This window comes from Phocoena sinus, chromosome 13, assembly GCF_008692025.1.
Source record: "Phocoena sinus isolate mPhoSin1 chromosome 13, mPhoSin1.pri, whole genome shotgun sequence".
Lineage (NCBI taxonomy): Eukaryota > Metazoa > Chordata > Mammalia > Artiodactyla > Phocoenidae > Phocoena > Phocoena sinus.
In genome coordinates, this window is record NC_045775.1 from 6,895,905 (window position 1) to 6,923,303 (window position 27,399).

Below are 27,399 nucleotides of genomic sequence, written 5' to 3' on the forward strand. Positions count from 1 at the left end.
TTGTCTTAGAGCTGTATCCTCTTATGATCTTTTTAATGTTTATGGTATCTGTAGTGATGTCACTTTTATTGTTCTAATATTGGTTAATTTTGCTTTTCTTCTTGATTGGTCTTTCCAGGGTTTACTGAATTTATGATTCTTTTAAAAGAGCTAATATTAGTTTGTGGACCACCCCCACTGAATGTTTGCTTTTTCTTTTATTAATCTCTCTTCTTTTTAATTTCCTTCCTTCTATTATTATTATTATTATCTGGTTTAACCTTCTTTTTCTAACTTCTTGAGATGTATGTCTTTATCATTGATTTTCAGCCTTCCTTTTTTCTAATCCATGAATTTCAGGCTATAAATTGCCCTCCAGATTTAAGTGCATTTCATAATTTTGCTATGATACATTTCCATTTTTATTCAGTTCAAAATACTCTGTCAGTCCATTGTGACTGCTCAGTTGATTGGGCTGTTTAGAAGTTTATTGCTTAATTTCCAAACAACTGGGAATATTCTAGTTACTTAGTATATAGTTGATAATATTTGTAGCTGACTTCTCAACAGAAACAATGAAAGTTAGAAGAAATGGAACCATGTCTTCAGAGAGCTGAAAGAACAACTGCTAATCCAGTAATCTACACCCAGAGAAAATATCCTTTATATTCAGTGTCCTCTCTCCCTACAGGCAGAATTGAATAATAGTTTGTGTTGATTCTGTGTCTGTCACTTAAGAGGTATGGTTCCCTGGGGACATTAACTGCGTGGGCATAAGAGTGGTGTGGGGGTCCTTGCTATGGTTAGGTCCTCCTTTTGTTAGGATTGAAGGGCTAAATACATCTCTTGCTGATTACACATTCTTTCTTTAGATATATTAATACCTTCAATCAGGCTTTGGTGTTATATCAAATCTTGGCCCAGGGACTCTTCAATCCCTGTAAGGGTTTATTATCTCCATTCTAATTTTATTTCCCTGTTTCCTCTTCTTGGCATTGCCTCAATATTGCTCCACCATATCACCTGTTATGCAGCTGAATTTTTCTCAAGAAATATGCCCACATTCACTCACACCTGCAGTATAAGACAGAGTCCATCTCACTGAGCCCTTCTGCCACTGATTATTTCCATTAAGCAAAAATCATCTGTGCCAATCTGACAGGTCAGCAATGGCATGTGAACCAGTTTTAAGAAATGCATATTAAAGCTTCTCTGCTGAAATAGTCATCTAAGTCTTACAGTCTAAGAAGACATTTTCTTCCAAGGAGTCTGACTTTGCTCAGAACACTCAATTTTCTGTTAAGGAATGGCTGGGAAAATCTGTGACTCATTTCTGTGCAACCACATGTCCAAAGCCTCAAATCAAGATACGTCATCTCTTTAAACTATTTTGCATATATGTAAAATTCTTACAAAGTCATCTATCCGTTTAACAAATATTTATTGATCACATCCTATAAGCTGAGTACTGTTCTAGGCCCTGGGTATACAGCAATAAACAAAAAGACAAAACTTCCTGATGCTATGGTGCTCGTATTTTAGTTCAACATACTAACTCCAGTTTAGTTGGGCATTCAGCAGTGCCCCCTTCCCATTGTAAAATTTCAACATTTGAAATCAGGGTTTGTCTAGAAAATTAGAGGCTTATGATCAAGCTGTTCATATGACAATACTTAATGCTTTGAAGATGGGTACGGGTTTTTGGAAAGAGTTTGAAGTTTCAGAGCCAAGCCTGGTAAATGACCTGGGTGACACAGCTGGAGAAGAGCATTTATCTAATGCCATGATTAAAATAATAAGACTGAATGCTCCACTGGACTGGGTGCCTCTTGAAGGCAAGGACTCTGTCCTGTTTATCTCTCATTTCCCAATTGCTGGCACAGTGCCTGCCACTTAGTGGGTGTTTAACGACTTTGCAAAAGAAATGAATTGACAGGTGAATAAGGAGATTTTGGTGATCTCCTCTACTCTCATGACTTTAAATACCATCTAGACAGAGATAAATCCCAAATATATATCTCCAGGCCAGAACTTGCCTCTGAATGCTAGACTGCTATATCCAATTGCCTTCTCATCCTACCTAGAGGTCTTATAAGCATCTCTAACTTCACAGGTCCAAAGTCAAATTCCTGATTCCTCCTCTACCCCCCTCCCAAACTGGTCCACCCATAGACTGCCCCTACTCTGTCAAATACAGCTTCACCCTTCCAGGTGCTCAGGACAAAAATCTTGAAGTCATCCTTGACTCCCTTCATCCTCGACAGCTGAGTTGATGGGCTTCTTATCCATCAAGATATTCTTATGGTTCTACCTTCAAAATATACATTTCCAGAATCTGTCTACTTCTCACTGTCTCCGCTGCTTTTACCTGGTTCAAGCTACCAGGATTATTGTAACAGACTCCTGACTTGCCTCCCAACTTCTACGTTTGCCCCCTAGCAGTCTAGTCTCCCCACAACAGCCAAAGTAATCTGTTAAACATGTAAGATTGTGTAACTCCCCCAACGGCGTCTCTAATTTCTCCAAGTCTAAGTCCTTAGAGCTGTAATTTGCCCCTGCCTCATTTTCTACTCTCCCTTTAGCTCACTGTTCCAGCCACTCGCTCACCTCCTTGCTGATCCTTAAATGGTCTGGCATGAGGTTCAGGACTAGGGCCTTGGTACTCACTGTTCCCTCTGCTGGGAATGAGGTTCCCAACATGGTTCTTGCTCCCTTGCCTCAAAGGTCACCATCTCAGGGAGACCTTTCTTGACCACTCCATTCAAAACTGAAACCACAGTATGGCTCCCATTCTCCTTTCCGGTTTTATTTTTCTCCTTGGCACTCATACCTGTTTAACGTACAATATATTCTCCTTATGTATTTTTGTCTCTCCCCACCAGATTATAATCTCCATAAAGGCAGGAATTTTTGTTTACTTTGTTCACTGCTTAATCCCCAAGACCTAAAACAGCGCCTGTTTAATGAAATGAAAGTGCCCAATGAAGGGACAACAATAAAGCTAAATTTAATGAGCATTTACCATGTGAGGCTCCATCGCGAGGGACCCACAGGTAATACCTAATTTTTACAGAGGAGGAAATTGAGGCACAAAGAAGCAGAAAAGCCATGATTACATACCCAGGTCTAACTCAACCACGTGTTCTTTTCTCCAGAACCCGGTGCCTCTCCTGTGCCAGAACCAGGTGGAGAGCCCCGAGCGCTCTGAGTCCACGCCACCGCTCCCCCCTCGCAGCCCGAGAGCAGGAGAGCTGCCGGGCCGGAACGGCTGTCGGAACAGAGACTGAATCCTCTCAGCAGTAGGCACCGCCCACTTTTTTACTGATTGGTTTTAGTTACCTCGACTAGGAAAGGGATGCTGTCTGGGGATGCAGGATTAGTGGCGCTTCATCCCAGAGCTAGCGGATGCTTTCCCGCCGCCGCAAGAGACGGAAATCCAAAGTCAAGGGTCTCGGTTTCCGCCCGGAGGTCTCTTCCCGCCGCTCCCGGAAGCTGCTCTCGCTGCCGGGGTAACGGGCCGCGGCGGCGGCGGCGTTGTTGTTGTTATGGACCTGGAGGAGGCGGTGAGGGTGCCGAGTGCCGCGCAGCGGAGCGGCGGGGCGGGAGGGGAGGGAGGCTGAGGAGTAGGGGTGGAGGACGCCGGTTGGCTGTGGGGGCTGCCACTGGCCGAAGGGGGACGGGGCGGAAGGCTGCGGCGTGGGGACAGGGATGGGGCTGGCGGGGCTGGCGGGCCGCGTGTGCCCGCGCTTTGGGGGAAGAGGCTGGAGGTTCTGGCTGGGTGAGGTTGTGGGGGAAGGGACGGTGGGGTGTTGGTCGATGTGGGTATGTTTCGGGAGGAGGCTGAAGTTGTGGGTTTTGTGGGGTGGCCACCCACGTGTCTCATCTCTAAACGGGACCACCCAGAAGTTCCCTTTGATGCTGGAGGTTAGGCGAGGGAGGCGGGGCTTGGAACCAGAATGCCCCCCAGTAACCCCTGCTGGTGTCTCTGCGAATCTTAGCCATGGCCTGTGCAGGAATTCCAAATTCGGGTTTGGGGACACTCCAAGATTACGATAGTTATCCACATGGAGTCACTGAAAACTTGACCAACTTGTTGAAATAGATTTGGCATGCATTTTGACCCACTTGATAAAATGTCACTCTCTGATGGTATTAGAGGAACAGTCGGTAATTAGATCAACAATAATGAGATTTCATGCACCAGAGAGTTGCGAATGGATAATTTGGTGCCAGTCTATGTATGTACAGAAGCATTATGGTGATAGAAGGCCTTACTCATTGTAGACGCTCAATAAATGTCTACTGAATGAGGGTTAACGTCTGTAGATGCTAGGTTAACGAAATTAGCAATTAGAACTCACCATTAGCGTCGTATATAGTTATGAGTAGGGATCTTGTCTGTTTTGCTCACCCTCAAATCCCCAGCACCTAGTTAAGTGCCTAGTACATACATTATACATTATACATTATATTGCTGCGTGAACAAATCGAAACTTGAAACAACCCTAATAAAACTGTGGCTCCTTTGTGGTGGGTATGTGTTCTTAGTGTCCTGGAGGAAGTTCCAAATGGTATGCTATTTCTATTTTTTAAGTCTTCTCTATTCTTGAATCTTATCATCTTTTTCCTCACAGCATGTTCAAGGAGTTTTATTTACTCCTCTTTTTTTCCCACTTTACCCCTACCACCTTGTCTTCTTTGTCTTTTTTTTTTTCACCCTCACACACTGCATATTTTAGAAACATTTCTTTAATAGTTTAATTCAGTTTCAAATGGCTCAGACTGAACTGTTCTTCTTGTTTATAGATAATCCCTCTGGTATATTTTCTATTCTCAGTGATTCTTTATTTATAGAGTAAAATTGTAGGGAACCCTCTAAGTAGAACTGCAGCGTTTAGGTACAATGTATTGAATGTGGTTTTCCTTTTCTCCTACAGAAAGAGTTCAAAGACCGTTGTTCTCAGTGTGCTGCTGTCTCTTGGGGTCTCACTGATGAAGGCAAATATTATTGCACTTCTTGCCACAATGTTACAGAAGTAAGTAACAGACCTCATTTATGAATTTGCTTGTGCTTTAAAAGTTGCAGTTTCAGCCTAACATGTGGCATAGGTCCCCCCAAAACTGATCTATTTTTATTACTCAGGCAATGTCCAAATATGAAAAATGTAAGCGGTCCTCACATGCTTACACAAGGGTTGAAGACTTTGTAAGGTAGATTTAGGATGAGCTTTTGAAATTATGTTGGACCACATATATAAATGTTTTCCTGATTCAGACTGTGTAGTATGTATATAAGGGGAAATAATTAAAATTGCACTTACAAGATGATGCATTTATTTTTATTAGTTACCACTTATTTAAGAGTTTTTAATGTATTGTGGTAGCTTAGAGGTTTGGAAGACAGAATGTTAGAAGGACTGTTGGGAGTATGAGAAGTGTGCTTCATCGTCATTATATCTTTGTACAGTGCCTTACACATTACAGAGTGTTTTCTCATCCATTAATTCATCCCCTCATAACAACCTGTGAGATGTGTATACTATTACACCTATCTGTAGATGGGGCAAGCAAGGCTCATCAGTTGAGTGAGTTTGCCATAGTCACGTGGATAGAGTGCTGAGCCAGGACTTGAACCTCAGGCTTCCGACGCCTGTGGTCCTTTTATTCCACCACACCTGTCTCTTAAGGTAGAGGTTGGCCTACTGTCCTGTGGAACCTTGGTAAATGAGGCTACCTTCACACTGGGAGTGCTGGGTCCTCTGGGACAGGCTAAACATGCCAGGACTCTGCTCTCTGGAAAAGGATTTGCTCAAAGTCTACAGAGCCAGGAAGGAACAGATATACTACCTTTGCCGTATAGGCCTATATAAGAAAGGTAAATTTGGGACAAATATAAGTAACTGTGTGAACTTCTTCTGGCCAGGATGGAGTAACAGGAGCCCACCTTAAACAACTAAAAGCCTGGACAAAATGTATGAAGTAAAAAATAGTTTTCTTGAGAAAAGTGGTTAATTTCACTTGCAACTCAATCACCCAAGAGCTTTTCCTTGAGACAGTCTTTGTTCTTCAGTCTGCTTCCCATTTGGTCACACAGAGTATTAAGAAGATATGTACTAAAAAAAAAAAGAAGATATGTACTCACTCGATGAAATTGTTGATGTGATGGATATGTTCATTACCTTGTTTGTGGTGATGGTCTCGTGGATATACATACATACACACACATCAACTTGTACACTTTAAATATGTGCAGTTTGCTTTGTTGTATATTGAGACATTAATAGTTTTTGCTTTTGTACCAGCAGTGCAAATGTAAACATGGTGAAGGAAGATGTGTCTAAATGGACTGTTTATCGTTAGCAGATGAAGTCAGCATATACTATTTTTGGAGAAATTAAACTACATTAACTAATTGCTTTCTTTTATTTCTGTCTTTGATAATGTTTCTGTTTGTTTCTATCTGATAAAATCTGCTGCAGTCGTTTTTTAACTTGAAAGCCCCTAATGCCACTGTTTCCACATTTGAAAGATATCAGCCTGTATGGAATGACTTGTCAAGAATGTAGCATTCTTGAGGGTGGGCACCATCTTTAAACAGGCACAGAACCTGTCTCAATGCCTCCCATGTGATAGGCAGAGCTCTGTGTTGCCCAACTTAAGTGGTTTCTCTTGGCTTTATTGTCTTCATATAGAGTGTGACACAATCAGTCCTTCCTGGAGAGCAGGGGTGTGGCGTGGTGGTGTGGAAATCCAGCGGGTGGGGAATGGCCGATGAGATGGTGGTTTGCATCTGCAAAGAGTGGAGGCTGTGGCACAACTTCCCCTGTTTTTCTGCTCCTTTCATTGCCCTTCAACTTACTCTGTATATAATTCTCATGTTTCAGATACTCCACTGTCTGGAAGAAGGCCTTCTGAATTGATAAAGGAATTAGAATGTTATCTTGATTGATTTTATACAGGAAAAATATTTTCAGGTCTTAAATCCGGCCAATTTATATTATAGACATTCTCGGAAGTATTTTGTGGGTATTTAATAAAGGTGTATGCTAGAATTGTGATCATAAGAGCAGATTTATTGTAGAAAATTTAGAAATTATGAAAATGAAAGCTAAAATTATCAGTGATCTCAACATACAACATTTCTTTTCATAGCTTCCATTTAGTCTTTTTTTTTTTTCTTTTTTCTGTGTATGAGAAGGGAAAGGGGATGTGGGTGAGTACCACTGAATCTTCTGTCTTAATAAATATTGTCCTGTGTTATTCTAAACATTTGTGGATGTGTTAATTGACTGTATAAATATTCCACAATATAACTATTCAGTAATTTAATTAGTTACAGCTTCAGTTTGTATATGTAGCTTTTAGTTATTTCACATTTTGTCTAATCCAGATTTTAAGCCCTTTTTTTTTTTTTTTTTTTTCTTGCCTACTGTTTATAGGTTTTACCTGTTTTTGCTGGGTAACTGCTTTGGTGTGTATTCTGACATGTCTTATTTTCTCAGTGTGGCCAACCCAGTCCACCAGAACTGCTTTGAATGTGGTTTCTTTAACAAGAGAGGATGTATTCCAAAAATCCTGTTAGAGACATTTCTTTTGTTCTTAATGAAAGTTGAAGATCAATTTCATTCCAAATCTCTAAATTTGGACAAATATATAAATGTTCCCTATTGGTTAAAAATCTTCACCTTTTCCCCATCATTTAGACCTAATTCTTTTATATTTTGGTTGTGAGAGAACCAGAGTCTTAGGTACCAGCCTTTGAGAGAACTTAGAGTTGAAGACTTTGGGATGAACTATACTCAGCGTTCAGTCATTCTAAAATCCTGTAGGTTTGATTAAGAATAAAAGTAGCACTTTTATAATTTCATAAATAAAGCTGTTTTAGAGTATTATTCAAATACATAGAAAAGTAGGATGAACCTAATCTGTATGTAGCTTAGGCATTGCTGACTACAGTGAATACAGCAGTTATTTTAATTTCAAAGTATGTTTTGGATAGAGAAAAAAGTGAATAAATTTGACTTTACGATTGGTTTCAAACAATTAAAAATTGATTTAAAATAAAAGTTTATTCATTTGACATACATTTATTTAGTGTTTACTGTGTTCCTGGCACAGTTTTAGGTACTGAGAAATTTTGAATCAGAAAGCAATATAGGGCTTCCCTGGTGGCGCAGTGGTTGACAGTCCGCCTGCCGATGCAGGGGACATGGGTTCGTGCCCCGGTCCAGGAAGATCCCACATGCCGCGGAGTGGCTCGGCCCGTGAGCCGTGGCCGCTGAGCCTGCGCGTCCGGAGCCTGTGCTCCGCCACGGGAGAGGCCACAACAGTGAGAGGCCCGCGTACCGCAAAAAAAAAAAAAGCAATATAAAGGCTAACCAGAATGTTACACTTTGTCTAATTTTCCCAAAATATTACCATCATTGGTCCTGGCACTCACATTCTGGTTCATTATACATCCCAGAGCATGCTTGGCAGTACAGTTAAGGAGATGTAAATCTATCTTTTTATGGTCTTTTTAATGGTCTGCTTCTATTTCCTGCAGAGATCTAGGGAAGTTATAAACACTGGGGCTATTCCTAATACTAAAATACAAGCCATCAACCGGGGACTTAAAAGAAAACGAAAACTTGGTAAGCTCTTTCTTCACATGTGCTTAGCATTTTTCAGTCATGTTTTCACTTTCATGATTTGGGGATGTGGAATGGAATTTTAAATAGATTCTAAAGAAGTTGCCAGAATTTTAAGCAGGTAATCCAAAGTAGAATTAGAGTGGATAATTGTTGATGGTAAAATTGGAAGCAGATGTCTTAAAACATGTCCATTTTTTATTCTGCTTATTGTTAATGACTTGATTTTCCAGTGGAGCAACTATTATGCCAAAAATAATCTTAGCAAATGTAGCATATTTCTTTTTGTGTGTTGGTATATGTTTTTCTGTTTTATATCTGTTATCTATTTGATGATTTTCTGTGCTTTTAAAGAAAAATGCTTATTTTCTGAAATGAATCCGCTGTGGAGTTGTCAGGTTAGGCAAGTTAAACATGAAATTCAGCTTTCAGAAATCCATTTCTCACACTGAATTTTGAACACACCCTTTTAAAATAGGGAAAATTATTTTCCCTTAAAATAAGCTCAGCATGGGTGTGCTCTGAAAAGTACTCTATTTCGTTAATCCAGTGAGTACATAATAATTAGCCATTATTGAGAAGAATCTGGGGTTAAGTTTAGCTGATGCTTTTTATTTCTGTGACTAATTGCCTAGGGCCAGATTCTCAGGTTTGAAACTAGGCTAATGGTAACGGTGGACTCTTCTATCTGAGGTAGCTTTAAGGATACACACATGAACTGTATTATATATATAAATGTTAATGAAATATCTATATGAAATACATTGCTGTTCTTAGATGAATAACAGAGAGACTGCCAAAATGCCAACTCCTGTTCCTGTTTAACCTTTAGTAGTGACTATTTTTATTAGGCTAAACCTGATTAATTTTAATTAAATTTTCTTAGAGTAAAACCTGATTAATTTGGACTTGACCTATCTAATAGTTAAAATTGTATACTTTAAACTTAAATTGCTGAAGGAACGTCAGGTGCTTCAAATTAAATGTTGAGTCTTATATTCAACCTCTTTGTCCTTAGCTGCTGCTTCATCTGTAAAGTGAGAATGTAATACCATTTATTATATAGAATAGGAGCCCAGACTGAGAATTTAAAATACGACTTTATCAGTTTGTCAGAGCAGTGCGCAGGCAGGAGAGAGCACACGTGGATAGAGCTTAGAGAGCTTAAACTCCCTCACCTTCAGAAAGCGTCAAAATTACAGGCTTCCTATTTTACTCCTATACAAGCTAAGACCCTTTCCAGAAAGTGCGTTAGTCAGCAGGGGTGGGGAGGCCTTGTGACATTTGAGGTAAGGGAGGGGCATAGGAGTCCTGTGACATTCTGAGGGGAGAGAACCTCTTGGAGTCATGGTAACAGACTTCAGAAGCTGTGTGCTCATAACATATTTTTCAAGGAGTTACAGTATTTGTCCAGTAGGGAGGGGTAAAACGTAAGGGTCTTAACAGATTTTAACATTCTCTTCAACTGGTAGTTTTGTTTAAACATGTAGCTTTGTCCATGGCAGTGGCAGTTCTCGTCACAATCTCCTAAGGTTGTTTTGAGGTTGGAAGAAAATAACCTACTTAAAATACCTGGTAACTAGGCTGAGCTCAATAAATCTTAGTTTCCTTGCTTTCAGTTTCACCCAAGAACCTAGAACCATCTTGAGAAAAGGAGAATGCCGTTGAGCAGTTTATTTTCTTTGTATATTCTTATTGCCCTTTCCTGCGATCTTGGAGCTTCACATCTTCACTTTTGTTCGTTCATTCTCCAAATACTCATTGTTCCCTTTCCATGTGAGTTGGAACAGAGGAGTCATACAAGCAGTGGCTGAGTGTTGAGTGTCCTTTCATTTAGGATTCTGCTGGGCATTGTTCAGTACAGTATATATTTATAAAACATTTCATTTTTTTAATGTGGTGACTGTTCATTTTTCTGTCTCTGAACATTAACATTTCAGAAAAACTATAGATAATTTAAAATATTTAAAATCTGATAAATTATAAAAATGTTGTTCAGCTTTAGCATTTATGTACAGATTTGCCAGATGGGAAGCAAGAGAGTATAAGAATGGAAACTCTACTCAGGGGTACGAAAAAATTCCAGTTGAAGTGTATAAAACACAATTGTAACTGTGTAGCAGCACGACATTTAGTAAGTTAGGAATGCAAATATCTGAAACCTGTCATCTGTCATTTAGAGAAAGGCTGGGATTGGTATGTGTGCGAAGGTTTTCAGCACATACTTTATCAACAAGCAAAAGCCTTACAGACCCTTGGAGTAGGCCCAGAGTTAAAGGTAAGTCCATGTGTGCCTAGATGTTAGCTTTACATTTTGTTGTTTGAAGAACAGTAGACTTAGAGTGATACTAAGGAGGGCTATCAGTAATAACATTAGGCCTACTAGAAAGAATCATTTTTCTGATGATTTTGCTTTAATCCTTTTACTAGACCAGCAATTCCTAAAGTGTGTTCTACAGGATAGAAATAAGTAATACGTCCAAAAGAAAATAAGGTTTTAGTCTTCAGGTATTTAGGAAACACTGGGTTAAAGTAAAACAAATAACTTTGCCCACTTATTGGTGCCTTTTATGTGTTAGTGTGCTTTTTGATTTCCTAGGGGATGTAGTATGCAGTATTCACAATTTGAGAGCAAAATCCTTTGGCATGTATACGTGTGGGTAGCATCCATCGGGACTTGAGTTCCAGAGAATGCACTTTGTGGAGTGATACATTAAACCAGTGGTTTTTAAACTTGAGTGTATATGTATCAGAATCACCTAAAAGGCTTGTTAAAACACAGATCGCTTGACCTCATTCCAGAGGTTCTGATTAAGTAGGTCTGGAGTAGCGCCCAAGAATTTGCAGTTCTAACAAGTTTCCAGATGACGGTGATGCTGCTGGATTCAGCTTAGCTGGAGAGAGGGTTTCATGCCTATGTGGAATGAGTAAACACGACAGTATATAGCAGTATGCTCATAAATGAAAATAAGAGCAAAAAGAAAAGGGAGAGAGCTCAGTGTCTGCTGAAGTCACCAAGAAGAGATTTGTAAAGTAGCCTTTGCTGTTCAAACCAGTGTCTGCGGCAGGCTGGCAGGATGACCCATAGGCCAGTGCATGGCCTAAGTGGACTCTGAGCCTTACCCATGACAGTCACTGCGTCAGGTAAGATTACTGGTAGTCTGGGCTTTGTGAATCTGGTTTCTCCTTGCAGTCATCCTGTGTATAAGTGTTTTTCAGTAAGTGGTTTCTGTTAGTTACACCAACTAGCTTCAGTAGGGTTTATACCTGTGTGGCCTTCTACCTGCTTCATCGGGATTAATCCTGAAAACAGTTTCTCTGAAATTAACCCATGAGTATAACTGTTTAGACCTGACCAGTTAAATGGCACAGCCAGAACACAGGCTCTGGAATCAGGACCGACTCCAAATCCCATTCATGGCTTTTCTACTTATTGGCTAGGTCATTTTGGCAAAGTTACTCAGTTTCTTCAGTGGTAAAATAAGAGATAGTAGCTATCTTGCAGGATTGTGTTAAAGCTTATGGATGCCTTGTACCTAGCAGGTAGGTGATGAATAAATGGAAAAATTGTTTTGGTTTGTTTTGTTTTACTTTCACTTGGACGAGGGTGGGGACAGTAAGAGGGAGGGGTGTCAATAGGTCACTGGACCCAGTAGCAGCTTTGCCCCTAACTGGAAGTGTAGTCACATGTAAATTACTTTGTTTCTCTGAATCTTAATTTGCTTAACTTGTCAAAGGAAGGGATTCAACTAGGTGACTATATGGAACTAAAATCTAAGATTAAGAAGAATTTATTCCATGCTTCCCGTATACCTGACATTGAAATGATCATTCTTCTTAAGGAAATTTAGGTAAGAAAGGTAAGAATACATATAGATGGAAGCAGTATGTAAAGTACAGGAGAGTAGCGATTCTGTGGTGTAGATGTGCCAGTATATTTTTCATCATAACCTGAAGCACCACTCATTTCCCTTCTACCTTAGAATGAAGTTTTACATAATTTTTGGAAGCGCTACCTTCAGAAGAGCAAGCAGGCATATTGTAAAAACCCAGTTTATACCAGTAGAAGGAAAACTACGGTAAGTCACAAATCTGAAAAGTGGGACCAGAAAGCATGTCTAGTGAAAGGTAGAGATGAAGATGAGGTTCAGCCTTACCTGGGTTTATGATGCTTGGCAGAGGGTTTTCAGTGAAGAGGTTTCCTTTACAGTCCAGAAGGACAGGGTCACTGATCTAAACACTGACCCCAAATAAGACATTGATGTCTTATTTGACCAGTTGAAAACAAAGAAATTTGTGGTTAAGTTTCTAAATAGAAGCTTAAGGAATTTCTACCATTGTGCTATTAAAAGCTTTTTTGCATATATTATTCTTTCTGCTTGGAACACCTACTTCCTTTACTTGGTGTTTCAAGATTCAGCTCAGTTATCATCTGGGTGTTTCACCACCCACCCCCATCCGTCAAAGCAGTTAGATTTTTAGCAGTTTGCTATTAGTGCTTTGTAAGTGTGCCATGGATCATTTTATCTGGGGTAGGGGAGGATTCCACTGCTGAGAAATGTGGGTTTGGTAAGCTTTGATGTGTTTTATGTGTGATACTTACTCTCCAGGGCTGGGAAGAGATTCTGAATCTATTTGACAGACTTTTGTTAAGAGCTTAGAAACTTGGCCCAGTGTTTCCTTCTTTGGTTGGGGTCTCGTAGGTTCCACATGCAGAATTTAGTGACCCAGCAGTGAAAGAAATAGGTCCTAAGAACAAGAAGTTTAGAAATAGCAGATGGGGGCTTCCCTGGTGGCGCAGTGGTTAAGAATCCGCCTGCCAGTGCAGGGGTCATGGGTTCAAGCCCTGGTCCGGGGATATCCCACATGCCGTGGAGCAACTAAGCCCGTGTGCCACAGCTGCTGAGCCTGTGCTCTAGAGCCCGCGAGCCACAACTACTGAGCCTGCGTGCCGCAACTGCTGAAGCCTGCCCGCCTAGGGCCCGTGCTCCGCAATGAGAGAGGTCACCACAACGAGAGGCCCGCACACTGCAACGAGGAGGGGCCCCCACTCGCTGCAACTAGAGAAAGCCCGCGCACAGCAACAAAGGCCCAATGCAGCCAAAAATAAAATAAATAAATAAAAAAGAAAAGAAGTAGCAGGTGGAGCAGGAATAATGATAGTTCAGTTTTGGGCATAAATTTGAGACAGCTTTTGGACATCCAAGAGGAAATGTCACGTCCTCAGATAAACAGATCTTCAGCTCAGAGGAGAGGTCTGGGCTGGAGTTGTAAATTTAGAAGCTGGCAGCTTACACTATAATCAAAACTAAAATGCCATTGTTTGTAAGATGCACCATTATTTTAAGTACTTCCAAGAAAAGATAATGCTGCAAATTAAATCATGACATGCCCCTGATTGTAAGACACATCCTGATTTCAGGGATGTTAGACTGCGGAGACATGGGAGTGCATTTTAGAATTGAAGGCAATATATGTAGTGAATGGTATTTAAAACCACAAGACCAGATGACATCCCTGAGGAGTGAAGACAGAGAAGAGGACCAAGAACTGAGCTCTGGGCCACGCTAGGGTTAAGGTGTCTGGGATGAAAGAGGGAGGAATCAGCAAAGAAGCCTGAGGAGCCACTGGTGAGGCGGGAGGAAAGCCTAGGGAGTGAAGGGGGCATTCTAGAAACCAAGGGACAGAGTGTTTCAAGAGGAGGGGAGTGATCCACTGGGAGAAATGCTGCCTCCAGCTCAGGAAGGGAGAGGGCTGACAGTCGAAGAGCGGAGCAGTGGGATCAAAACTCCGCCTGGAATGGGGGACGGAGAGGAGAGGAATTGGAGCCAGCGAGTCTGGACAGCTCTCTCTCTCTGGGCACTTTGCTGCGAAGAAGTACAGAGAAATCGCCTTGTAGCTGGAGTCAAGGGGAATTTTTTTCTTCAAGTGGAATTCATCATGGTGCACTGATAGGAATGATACAGGAGAAAGAAGAAATTCTTGATGGAGAACGAATAGAAGTGAATGCTAACCTTTGAGTAGAAAGTGGGTGGGATCGAGTGCACAAAGGGAGACACTGGCTTTAGAGGGGAGCGTGGAGAGCACACCAGAAGAATCCGACGGAGGGCAGAGCGCGTGGTGGAGCTGCCGGCAGACGGTTGCCTGCGGGAGCCTGTGGACGTTTCCTCAGGATTGCTTCGGTTTTCTCAGTCTCCGCTTATCAGCCAGCTTTATGGTTGCCTGGCCGCTCATGGGCTCTCCTGTCGGAGGGGATGTGCTTGACAGAACACACAAGCATTATCCTGTCCCTGATTTTTTTTGTCTCATTCTCTCGTGATTTTCTTTAACATGAGCTTTATCTCCTCATAATAAGATCAAGTTTCTTGGCCTGCGTGGTTGAGAGCATGGCTTTTTGACTGTGATCAGTTCCCCAAGGTAATGTCAGTCAGTGAGGCCTTTAGGTAGCCAGCCCGCTGACCTTTCTTAGGGACACTCTGACCACCATTCCAACAATACGTGTGTGAAAAATTAAACAAGGGTAAGAGATAGTATATCCTTGTCAAGCCTTAGTGTGCCTGGAGTCATTATTGACACTTGATGTTTTTATTGGTGTTGATACTAGAGCTGCAAGAGAGGTGTTAGTTACAGAGAGAAGGAGGCCTGACATGTCTGCCTGTTTCCTTGCTCACGCTTGACTGAAGCCCTTCTCCAAGAAGCGTTGCCGGGAGGTGCTGGGGAGCACGTGTGGAAGTCGGGCTCTTCCGGTCACGGGGACTGGGCGGACGGCTGCAGGTCTCTAGAGGGGTCCTTTTCTGGTGTTTGTGATGCTCAGGAATTGGTGATGTTTGTGGAAATTAATTATGTTGTAAATTCCTGTAAAATCATAATTTATACATTTTACAAAATAGGTATTAGAAGATAATCCAAGTCATTCAGACTGGGACAGTGAGCCTGAGCTGCTGAGTGACCTGAGCTGTCCTTCTTTTGTTGAAAGTGGAGCAGAATCTCAGCCTGATGTCCACACTCAAAAGCCTTTCCCCATCATCAAAGCATCACAATCAGGTAAGATGAGAATCAAACTAGCTGGCAATGCATCTTAAAAATAGTCTAATCTCTTCATATTCCAAGGAGGGAAACTTGGCCTAGCGAGGAAGAATGACTTGTTGAATCATATGGCAAGGAGAAAGGTAAACTAAATGAAATCTTAGTGCAATTTTTAAAAAGGTACATCGTCTCTACATGAGTTTTTTGGTGTGATTTTTAAAGGGAGCTAAACAGTAAGTAGATCCACAAAGGATGCTAGCTCCGTAAAGATAGATGTGGGCTCAGAATTTTCAGAGAAAAGTTGCAGCAGAGAAATGGCAGAACTTAGCCATAAGGTAAGATAGACAAGAGTCAGAGATAAGTCGCCCAATTTCTCAGCATAGCAGGCTGAATAAAACGTACCATATTACGTGTGTGTACACATGTGTCTTACCTGCTGATTTAATTCCATAATTTAAAGTAGATAAGGAATATATTTAAGGTTACAGATATAGACCTCCTGAAAGCATTTATTCATGATATTAGTTTCCACACTCCTTTAAAAAAAAAAAAGTGGAAAACAGAGCTCAAAGAACAGACCAAGAATTTATTACAGATTGCTAGAATCTTGATGTGTGCTGATAGAGTTCTTTGAGAGATAGCTTCCAAAACCTCTGGTGTTAGGGATTGTTGAAATCTGCATTAAGCATGGTTATATAAAATTTTCAACAAAACACTTCAGAAGTATGGAGTGCTTATTTGCAAGTCCCTTGCCCTCCAAAGATCAAAAATTCCTATTGTCAGCATATCCTCGTTTCTTTTGTTTTGTTTTGTTTTGTCTGTTTTTTTCAGCATATCTACACTTCTTGTTGGGCTGCACAATGACACAGATATCAGTTAAGTTACATTTTGTGTCCAAAGAAGTTAGAATCCTAGGACAATTGGGCAGCATGGAGTCTCTGGAGTTTCCTTCTCCATGCTTTCAGGCAAGCCTGGCTCAGATAGTCCCAGAGGACTACAACTCTAAACCATCCAAGCCTTTTATTTATTTTTTAAAATATATTTATTTATTTGGTTTCTTTGTTTATTTTGGCTGTGCTGGGTCATAGTTGCAGCACGCAGAATCTTCGTTGCGGCATGCAGACTCTCAGTTGTGGCATGCATGCAGGATCTGGTTCCCTGACCGGGGATCAAACCCAGACCCCCTGCATTGGGCGTGCAGAGTCTTACCCACTGGACCACCAGGAAAGTACCCCCATCCAAGCCTTTTAAAGAAAGCATCGTGATTATTTACCTATGTTAGGGGTTTTTGCTTGCATGTTTGTTTTTTAGTAAATGATGATCCTTAGAGCATTATTTTCATTTTTACATTAAGTGTAACTATTCAGACAACTCTTATTACAAAACTATAAAATGGAGGTATTCATGGGAATTCCCTGGCGGTCCAGTGGTTAGGATTTCACTGCCGGGGCCCGGGTTCAATTCCTGGTCGGGGCACTAAGATCCCACAAGCTGTGCGGTGCGGCCAAAGAAATGCAGATATTCATAAAGAAAATAAAATCACCAGTTATTTTATCACCCCAGAATAACCACTGCCACTGTATTCTACTATACTCCAAAAGGTTTTTTGTTTTTGTTTTTTTAAATTGGAGTATAATTGCTTTACAATGTTGTGTTAGTTTCTGTTGTACAACAAAGTGAATCAGCCATATGCATACATATGTCCCCATATCCCCTCCCTCTTGAGCCTCCCTCCTATCCTCTCTATCCCACCCCTCTAGGTGGTCACAAAGCACAGAGCTGATCTCCCTGTGCTATGCGGCTGCTTCCCACTAGCTATCTATTTTACATTTGGTAGTGTATATATGTCCATGCCACTCTCTCACTTCGTCCCAGCTCAGGTTTTTTATTCATGTATATATAGAGAGAAAGGGAAAGAGTTTTATTATTTTGTTTTGCAAAAATGTGAGCTATTTCATCATTCTTTAAATTTTTTAAATCAGAATTCTACATGCATGTTAATTCAAATAAATTTATGACTTGTTATAATAAATTACAAAAATAACAAATAAAAATAAATTGCAGTCCATTGTCTCCCCGAAATGTCCTGTTTCCAAGAGGCATTCATTCATTTTCAACTCTCTTGCAACCTGCGTGTCCCTATCGCATGCTTCTAGTACTACATCTTGATTTCCGGTTTTGGACATTAGCGATTAAATTCCCACTATGGAAGATGAAGCCTTAGCTCTTTCACTCATCCTTCACTGCCCCCCTCCCCATGTAGTTACCAACACACAATTATGAATTTCTCATTCTCTGTCTTTCCAATATAATTTTTTACTGGATCAATTTTTGGTGCTTAAATTGTAAGTGTATAAATGCTAGTCAGAACTGAACCACATAGCTTACTATGATTACTTTTTCTGTATATCTTTTGGTTTTTCCAGAGTTGATAATTGTCTTGTTATTCGTTTAGTTTTCTATTTATTTATTACTAATCCATAATTTATTACTAATGTATCTCCACACTTCCCCTCAGTTCTGAAAATCTCTCAATTCCTTAGATATTCTGTCAATTTCATCTTCTGTAATAGACTTTCTGGAGCTTCTGAGCTGCTCTGATCTAGAATGATGTATTTCCAGACCTGTGTCCCAGCTGTCTCTGGGATCTCTTTACCACCATTCCAAGGATTCTGTCACCTCTCTCTTGTTAAATTTCTTATTTCCTTGATCTCACTTCATCTTCCCTCTTGGTTCACGCCCTCATTTTTGTGGAGCATCTTTTCTTATTTTGCTGAGGATAGTAATATTATTTCCCACAGATTTGAAAGTTTGTTTTGGCCTTGCCTGTTTATATTAGAGGATTTCTTCAAGTGTTTAGCAAGCCTAAGAAGGCTAGTCCTGTTTAAGAATGGAGATTGAAAAGTTGATTGAAACTTTCTACCCATGATTAATCTTGTCAGCTCTACTCTGGTTTATTTTCTTGGTGAACCTTCAGCATTGTCATCTTTAATTTATTTCCCCCCTAGCTGATCAGATTTTCCATTTGGAGGTTGTAAACCTGACTGTTCTGGGAACTGGGTGGGAAAAAGGCCTCAGGGGAGGAAGGAGTTGTCTCAATACTCAATATGTAAACGTTCACTTAATCCTCCTGTTTTCAGTAAGATACCCCTACTTCAACTGTGTATCCCAGAGAGCCCTTTGTTTTACTGTCTCTAGAGGAGAAACTTCCAATTTTCTGGCAAGATTGGGGAGCAGTCATTTGGCCGCATGGAGTTTGGGGAGAAGTCTGGGTGCCTAACTTCTTCTTAATCGGACTTTCAAGCTCTCCTCCCAGTATTAGTCCTACTTCACTCAGTTTCCAGGGGTACCTGGTTTAATCGATTCCTGAGCTTTCCTTAGAGGTCCCCAGGGGAAAATTAGATTGCTTTCTGGCTTTCCCTACTGCTGGCTGTGAATCCAGCTTTCTCAGCACTGCTAAGGCAATAATCATCCATCCATTTGCTTTCCGGCTTTTAAATTTTTATTACCGTTGTCTCCTTTTCCATGTTATTTGTTCTTGTATTTATATCTTTTGAAAATTTCTTTATAATTGAAGTGTGACAGAACAGAGCCTAATGTATGTTTTCAATCTGCCATCTTAACTGGAAGTCCCTACATGTTATTATATATATAATATATATAGAAGGTTTTAACATAATATTTTATGGAAATTTGTGTCCTTGTATATTCCTTTAAAACTGTAGTCTTCAAACTTTAGCATCCACCAGAATCACCTGGAGGGCTTGTAAAACCACAGACTGGTAGGTTCGGTAATTTGCGGCTCTAGTAGGTTCTCAGGTGATGCTAATATACCTGCTCCAGGGTCTGTACCTTGAAAACCACTGATCTAAAGCATTGTGTAAATTGTTATGCACTGCTCTCTTGCATGGAGTTATTTAATTACATTTCTATTCCAGTCATTTGGTTGTTTGAAATTTTTGTCTTATTATAAACAGTGTTGCCACAACATGCCTTGACCCTGAATCTTTGCATGTTTTTTTTTTTTTTTTTTTTTTTGAGGTACATGGGCATCTCACTGTTGTGGCCTCTCCCGTCGTGGAGCACAGGCTCCGGACGCGCAGGCCCAGCGGCCATGGCTCACGGGCCCAGCCTCTCTGCGGCATGTGGGATCCTCCCGGACCGGGGCACGAACCCGTGTCCCCTGCATCGGCAGGTGGACTCTCAACCACTGCGCCACCAGGGAAGCCCGGAAAAGGGGATTTTGAGGGATAATTTGGAGAGTTTTTGCCCGAGAAAACTTGGAGTTTCTCAGGGTCATTCCTCATCCTGCTTTTTAAATCTACCCTCACTCCTTACTTTAAACACCAGTTATATCCTGACAACCCTAAAATTCCTATCTCTTGCCCATCCTCTGAACTACAGGATTCTTTATATTCAGCTACCCTCAACATTTCTGTTTGTATGCTTAATAAAATCTTACACTTGTGCAGTTCTGATATCTTGATTTCTCGTCAAACCTGATCTTTTGCCATCTTCCTTGTCTCAGTAACTGGCACCTCCATTCTTCTTGCCGCTCAGTCCAAAACCCTTAGAATCCTACTTGTCTTCTCTTTTTTTCTCATTCTTCACATCCAGTCCATCAGTTAATCCTCTTGACTCTGCTTTCAAAATATGTCCAGAATCCAGCCACGTCTCACCATCTGTAGGGTCGCCGCTCCAGTACAAGTGCCCGTTGTTGTCGACCTGGAATCGTGGTCTCCCGTGTGCCCGCCCCAGCTCCACTCTTCATAGCAGCCAGGGGAACCTTTTAAAACCATAAATGAGATCATGTAGCTCTTCTGTTTAAAACTCTCCAGAAACTTCTTACGTACTTAGAAGAAAATCTAAAGTACAAATCACGACCAACAAAGCCCTTTAGCAATATGGTTTCTTACTCTCTCCTGTCATGTCTTAACACTTGCCCCTCACCCGTGGTGCTCTCGCCACACTGGCTTCCTTGATGTTCCTTCAGGTTGACTCTGCTAATGTACTTGGTGTTCCTCTCCAGATCCTTAAGACTTATTCTCTGATTTCATTCAGGTCTCTGCTCAGAAGTCACTTCCCCAAAGTGGCTTCTCTGACCACCTGTGTAAAATAGCACATGTCTCTTCCCTTCCCATCATTTTGTATGCCGCTCCAGTGCTATTCATCTGTGTTGTGCTTAACCACTGTCTGCAAATTTTTGTGTGTGGGGGGGGCGTTTATTTACTGTCTCTCACTACTAGTATGTAGGTTTTAGGAGAGATGAGAGACTGTACACTGTCATTTCCCCAGAGCTAGAAGAGTGGCACAAAGAATGAGGTGGATAAGTATTTGTGGAATGAATGAGTTGAGGATGGAATAATGCCCCGTGGGGAAGGATGCCTGGAGGATGGGAGTGGGAGGGGGTGCTGCCTTAGCTAGTGTTTGGAGAGCCTCTCAGAGAAGGGGACATGTGAGTTGAGGCGTGACTCAAAGGAATTACACATTTTTTGCTTTGTAATTGTTTTTCCTTTTATTTATTTGAAAAATTGTTCCTGTTAACTATACAGAAATTCAAACAAGACAAATCCATCCTTGGAATCTCAGCTCATCCGACTCCCAACAAAGAACCAGCAGTTACCTTTTTGGCCAATTTTCTTCTGAATCGTTATTGCTCTTTATTGCCAAATTGTTCTTTGTAAAGATCATATCAGTAACCTAAAGATATTTAAAATACCGCTTTGGATTTTGCTGGTTTTCTTCTTTGTTGTCCAGAATAGTTGCTTGTGCTTTTAAAAATCTCCCTTTGTCCTTTTAGAAACAGCATCTGTCTGTTCTGGATCTCTTGACGGAGTTGAGTATTCACTGCGAAAGGAGAAGGGAATTGTGAAGATGACTGTGCCACGGACGCTAGCTTTCTGCTACCTGTCATTGCTTTGGCAGAGGGAGACACTCACTCTTGCGGATCTCCTGAGGTAAGCTGGGCCTCTCGTCTAATGATGTTTCTACTGACTATCTGTGTGCACTAGGAGACAACCTTGGGTATTTTGGATTTTACAAGGAGGCTTAAATTAAGGAAGGGAAAGATTGGGGGGCAGTCTGAATTCTAACGCTGAAATTTAATTCTCCTTGGGCTAATAATTCATCTCCGTGGTTTCCTTATTTATATAGTGGAAATAATACTATTTATCTTACAATGGGGTATTAGAAAATTAATTATCTAATGTGAGTAAAGTGCTTTGAAGATGAAAAGTGACATTTAATTACCTGAGTAGTAGTATTAAGTGTTTTTCATTTTTGACAGAGAAGATGAACAGATGACCTTTACATTGGCAAATGTTATTAGTAGTTACACAAAAGCATACATTGGTATTGTTAAGAGCTAAAATATAGGTTGTGTTTATAAGCCAAAATTAAAAACAAAGCTATTAAAAGAACCTGTTATGTAGATAGTCAGCATTTACATTTTTCAAGGTAATCTGCTGCGTTTTATAGTTAATGAATAAATTATGGCGTCCTGTGTAAGAATTTCTCATTAAACAGAAGATGTGCCAAAATCATTAATGCGTTAATCTTCCCTTGCTTAATATGTGTTCTAAATAATAACATTTGAGTTTTTTTTAGTGTGTAGAGTGATTTTAAGAGCACAGATTTAGAACCAGACTCCTGGGTTCAAATCCTGGCTCTGCCACTTATGTGTTATAGGACCTTGAGTAAGTTATTTAATTTCTCTCTGCCTCTGTTTCTTCATTGGTAAAATGAGGCTAATAAGAATATCTACCTCAGAGGGTTTGAGACTACTTTTAATAATTAGTACTGCATGAAAAGCACACAGTGCCTGGCACATAATAAGAACTCAATGCTGGTTATTGTTGTTTATGTTTTCTTCATCATCATCATCATTATAGGCACTCGGCCCTTTGGTTAAATAAAATGCCTCTGGATGAGGATAGTGCCTTTGAATTTGGCCACATCAACCAAATAACAAGGCTTTTCTCAGATGTAATTAACAGTACATGCAAGTTGAAAACTTCCCTAATACGGAAAAGGAAATAGTCAGTCATGTCCAGGAAGCGCAGAGAGTCCCATACAGGATAAATCCAAGGAGAAACACGCCAAGACACATTAATCAAACTGTCAAAAATTAAATACAGAGAAAAAATACTAAAAGCAGCGAGGGAAAAGCAACAAATTACATACAAGGGAATCCGCATAAAGTTAACAGCTGATCTTTCAGCAGAAACTCTGCAAGCCAGAAGGGAGTGGCAGGACATATTTAAAGTGACGAAAGGGAGAAACCTGTAACCAAGGTTACTCTACCCAGCAAGGATCTCATTCAGATTCAACAGAGAAATTAAAACCTTTAAAGACGGGCTTCCCTGGTGGCGCAGTGGTTGAGAGTCCGCCTGCCGATGCAGGGGATGCGGGTTCGTGCCCCGGTCCGGGAAGATCCCACATGCTGTGGAGCGGCTAGGCCCGTGAGCCATGGCCGATGAGCCTGTACGTCCGGAGCCTGTGCGCCACAACAGTGAGAGGCCCGCGTACCGCAAAAAAAAAAAAAAAAAAAAAAAAACTTTACAGACAAGCAAAAGCTAAGAGAATTCAGCACCACCAAACCAGCTTTACAACAAATGCTAAAGGAACGTCTCTAGGCAGGAAACACAAGGGAAAGACTTACAATAACAAACCCAAAACAATTAAGAAAATGGTAATATGAACATACATATCGATAACTACCTTAAATGTAAATATGCTCCAACCAAAAGACATAGGCTGGCTGAATGGATACAAAAACAAGACCCGTATATATGCTGTCTGCGAGAGACCCACTTCAAACCTAGGGACACATACAGACTGAAAGTGAGGGGATGGAAAAAGATATTCCATGCAAATGGAAATCAGAAGGAAGCTGGAGTAGCAATTCTCATATCAGACAAAATAGACTTTAAAATAAAGACTATTACAAGACGCAAAGAAGGACACTACATAATGATAAAGGGATCAATCCAAGAAGAAGTATAACAATTTGTAAACACTTACGTACCCAACATAGGAGGCCCTCAATGCATAAGGCAAATGCTAACAGCCATAAAAGGGGAAATTGACAGTAACACAGTCATAGTAGGGGACTTTAACCAATGGACAGATCATCCACAATGAAAATAAATAAGGAAACACAAGCTTTAAATGATACATTGAACAAGATGGACTTAATTGATATTTACAGGGCATTCAATCCAAAAACAACAGAATACACTTTCTTCTCAAATGCTCATGGAACATTCTCCAGGATAGATCATGTCTTGGGTTGCAAATCAAGCCTTGGTAAATTTAAGAAAACTGAAGTTGTATCAAGTATCTTTTCTGACCACAGCGCTCTGAGACTAGATATCAATTACAGGAAAAAAAACTGTAAAAAATACAAACACATGGAGGCCAAACAGTATGCTACTAAATAACCAAGAGATCAGTGAAGAAATCAAAGAGGAAATCAAAAAATACCTAGAAACAAATGACAATGAAAACACAACGACCCAAAACCTATGAGATGCAGCAAAAGCAGTTCTAAGAGGGAAGTTTATAGCAGTACAATCCTACCTCAAGAAACAAGAAAAATCTCAAACAACCTAACCTTACACCTAAAGCAATTAGAGAAAGAAGAACAAACAAAACCCAAAATTAGCAGAAGGAAAGAAATCATAAAGCTCAGATCAGAAATAACTGAAAAAGAAGTGAAGGAAATGATAGCAAAGATCAATAAAACTAAAAGCTGGTTCTTTGAGAAGATAAACAAAATTGATAAACCATTAGCCAGACTCAAGAAAAAGGGAGAAGGCTCAAATCAACAGAATTAGAAATGAAAAAGGAGAAGTAACAACTGACACTGCAGAAATACAAAGGACCGTGAGAGATTACTACAGGCAACTATATGCCAGTGAAATGGACAACCTGGAAGAAATGGACACATTCGTAGAAAAACACAACCTTCTGAGACTGAACCAGGAAGAAATAGAAAATATAAACAGACCAATCACAAGCACTGAAATTGAAACTGTGATTAAAAGCCTTCCAACAAACAAAAGCCCAGGACCAGATGGCTTCACAGGTGAATTCTATTAAACATTTAGAGAAGAGCTAACACCTATCTTTCTCAAACTCTTCCAAAATATAGCAGAGGGAGGAACACTCCCAAACTCATTCTACGGGGCCATCATCACCCTGATACCACACCCAGACAAAGATGTTACAAAAAAGGAAAACTACAGGCCAATATCACTGATGACCATAGATGCAAAAATCCTCAACAAAATACTAGCAAACAATCCAGCAGCTCATTAAAGGATCATACACCGTGATCAAGTGGGGTTTATCCCAGGAATGCAAGGATTCTTCATTATACGCCAAGCAATCAATGTGATACACCATATTAACAAATTGAAGGATATAAACCATGTGATAATCTCAATAGATGCAGAAAAAGCTTTTGACAGAATTCAACACCGATTTATGATAAAAACACTCCAGAAAGTAGGCATAGAGGGAACTTTCCTCAACATAATAAAGGCCATATATGACAAACCCCCAGCCAGCAGCATTCTCAGGGGTGAAAAACTGAAACCATTTCCACTAAGATCAGGAACAAGACAAGGTTGACCACTCTCACCACTGTTATTCAACATAGTTTTGGAAGTTTTAGCCACAGCAGTCAGAGAAGAAAAAGAAATAAAAGGAATCCAAATCAGAAAAGAAGAAGTAAGACTGTCACTGTTTGCAGATGACATGATACTATACATAGAGAATCCTAAAGATGCTACCAGAAAACTACTGGAGCTCATCAATGAATTTGATAAAGTAGCAGGATACAAAATTAATGCACAGAAATCTCTTGCATTCCTATACACAAATGATGAAAAGTCTGAAAGAGAAATTAAGGAAACACTCCCATTTACCACTGCAACAAAAAGAATAAAATACCTAGGAATAAACCTACCTAAGGAGACAAAATACCTGTATGCAGAAAACTATAAGACACTGATGAGAGAAATTAAAGATGATACAAACAGATGGAGAGATATACCATGTTCTTGGATTGGAAGAATCAACATTGTGGAAATGATTATACTACCCAAAGCAATCTACAGATTCAGTGCAATCCCTATCAAACTACCAATAGCATTTTTCCCAGAACTAGAACAAAAAAATTCACAATTTGCATGGAAACACAAAAGACCCCAAATAGCCAAAGCAGTCTTGAGAAAGAAAAGTGGAGCTGAAGGAATCAGGCTCCCAGACTTCAGACTATACTACAAAGCTACAGTAATCAAGACAGTGTGGTACAGGCACAAAAACAGAAATATAGATCAATGGAACAGAATAGGAAGCTCAGAAATAAACCCACACACATATGGTCACCTTATCTTTGATAAAGGAGGGAAGAATATACAATGGAGAAAAGACAGCCTCTTCAATAAGTGGTGCTGGGAAAACTGGACAGGTACATGTAAAAGAATGAAATTAGCACACTCCCTAACACCATACACAAAAGTAAACTCAAAGTGGATTAAAGACCTAAATGTAAGGGCAGACACTGTAAAACTCTTAGAGGAAAACATAAGCAGAACACTCTTTGACATACATCACAGCAAGATCCTTTTTGACCCAACCCCTAGAGAAATGGAAATAAAAACAAAAATAAACAAATGGGACCTAATGAAACATAAAAGCTTTTGCACAGCAAAGGAAACCATAAACAAGACGAAAAGACAACCCTCAGAATGAGAGAAAATATTTGCAAATGAAGCAACTGACAAAGGATTAATCTGCAAAATATAGAAGCAGCTCAATATCAAAAAAACAAACAACCCAATCCAAAAATGGGCAGAAGACCTAAATAGACATTTCTCCAAAGAAGATATACAGATAGCCAACAAACACATGAAAGGATGCTCAACATCACTAATCATTAGAGAAACGCAAATCAAAACTACAATGAGATATCACCTCACACCAGTCAGAATGGCCATCATCAAAAAATCTACAAACAATAAATGCTGGATAGGGTATGGAGAAATGGGAACCCTCCTGCACTGTTGGTGGGAAAGTAAATTGGTACAGCCACTATGGAGAGCAGTATGGAGGTTCCTTAAAAAAGTAAAAACAGAACTACTATATGACTCAGCAGTCCCACTACTGGTCTTACACCCTGAGAAAACCGTAATTCAAAAAGAGTCATGTACCATAATGTTCATTGCAGCTCTATTTACAATAGCCAGGATATGGACGCAACCTAAGTGTCCATCGACAGCTGAATGGATAAGAAAGATGTGGCACATATATACAATGGAATATTACTCAGCCATAAAAGGAAACGAAATTGAGTTATTTGTAGTGAGGTGGATGGACCTAGAGTCTGTCATACAGAGTGAAGTAAGTCAGAAAGAGAAAAACAAATACCGTATCCTAACACATATATATGGAATATATATATAAAAAAAAGGTTCTGAAGAACCTAGGGGCTGGAGAGGAATAAAGACACAGATGTAGAGAATGGACTTGAAGACACGGGGAGGGGGAAGGGTAAGCTGGGACGAAGTGAGAGAGTGGCATGGACATATATATATATACACTACCAAATGTAAAATAGATAGCTAGTGGGAAGCAGCCACATAGCACAGGGAGATCAGCTCGTGCTTTGTGACCACCTAGAGGGGTGAGATAGGGAGGGTAGGAGGAAAATGCAAGAGGGAGGGGGTATGGGGTTATATGTGTAAGTATAGCTGAT

The 27,399-nt window shown here is 40.3% G+C and overlaps 1 protein-coding gene and 1 long non-coding RNA gene across 4 annotated transcripts in view; one reads left to right on the plus strand and one right to left on the minus strand.

The window, feature by feature from the left end:
- LOC116764379 overlaps window positions 1–3,454 on the minus strand; it is a 54,774-nt gene extending 51,320 nt beyond the window's left edge. Inside the window, exon 1 of one of the 2 annotated variants that reach the window (XR_004352863.1) lies at window positions 3,319–3,454. This is a non-coding gene — a long non-coding RNA (uncharacterized LOC116764379). Of the gene's footprint in view, window positions 1–3,099; window positions 3,226–3,318 lie in introns of those variants that run through there. The other variant, XR_004352862.1, reaches the window with a different exon arrangement.
- TAF1B (TATA-box binding protein associated factor, RNA polymerase I subunit B) overlaps window positions 3,403–27,399 on the plus strand; it is a 59,010-nt gene continuing 35,013 nt past the window's right edge. For both annotated transcript variants that reach the window (XM_032652967.1, XM_032652969.1), the window contains exons 1-7: window positions 3,403–3,542; window positions 4,917–5,015; window positions 8,525–8,612; window positions 10,790–10,887; window positions 12,593–12,688; window positions 15,500–15,653; window positions 21,436–21,592. In XM_032652967.1, coding sequence (XP_032508858.1) covers window positions 3,525–3,542; window positions 4,917–5,015; window positions 8,525–8,612; window positions 10,790–10,887; window positions 12,593–12,688; window positions 15,500–15,653; window positions 21,436–21,592 — 710 coding nt within the window. In that variant the 5' untranslated portion in view covers window positions 3,403–3,524. The remainder of the gene's footprint in view (window positions 3,543–4,916; window positions 5,016–8,524; window positions 8,613–10,789; window positions 10,888–12,592; window positions 12,689–15,499; window positions 15,654–21,435; window positions 21,593–27,399) is intronic.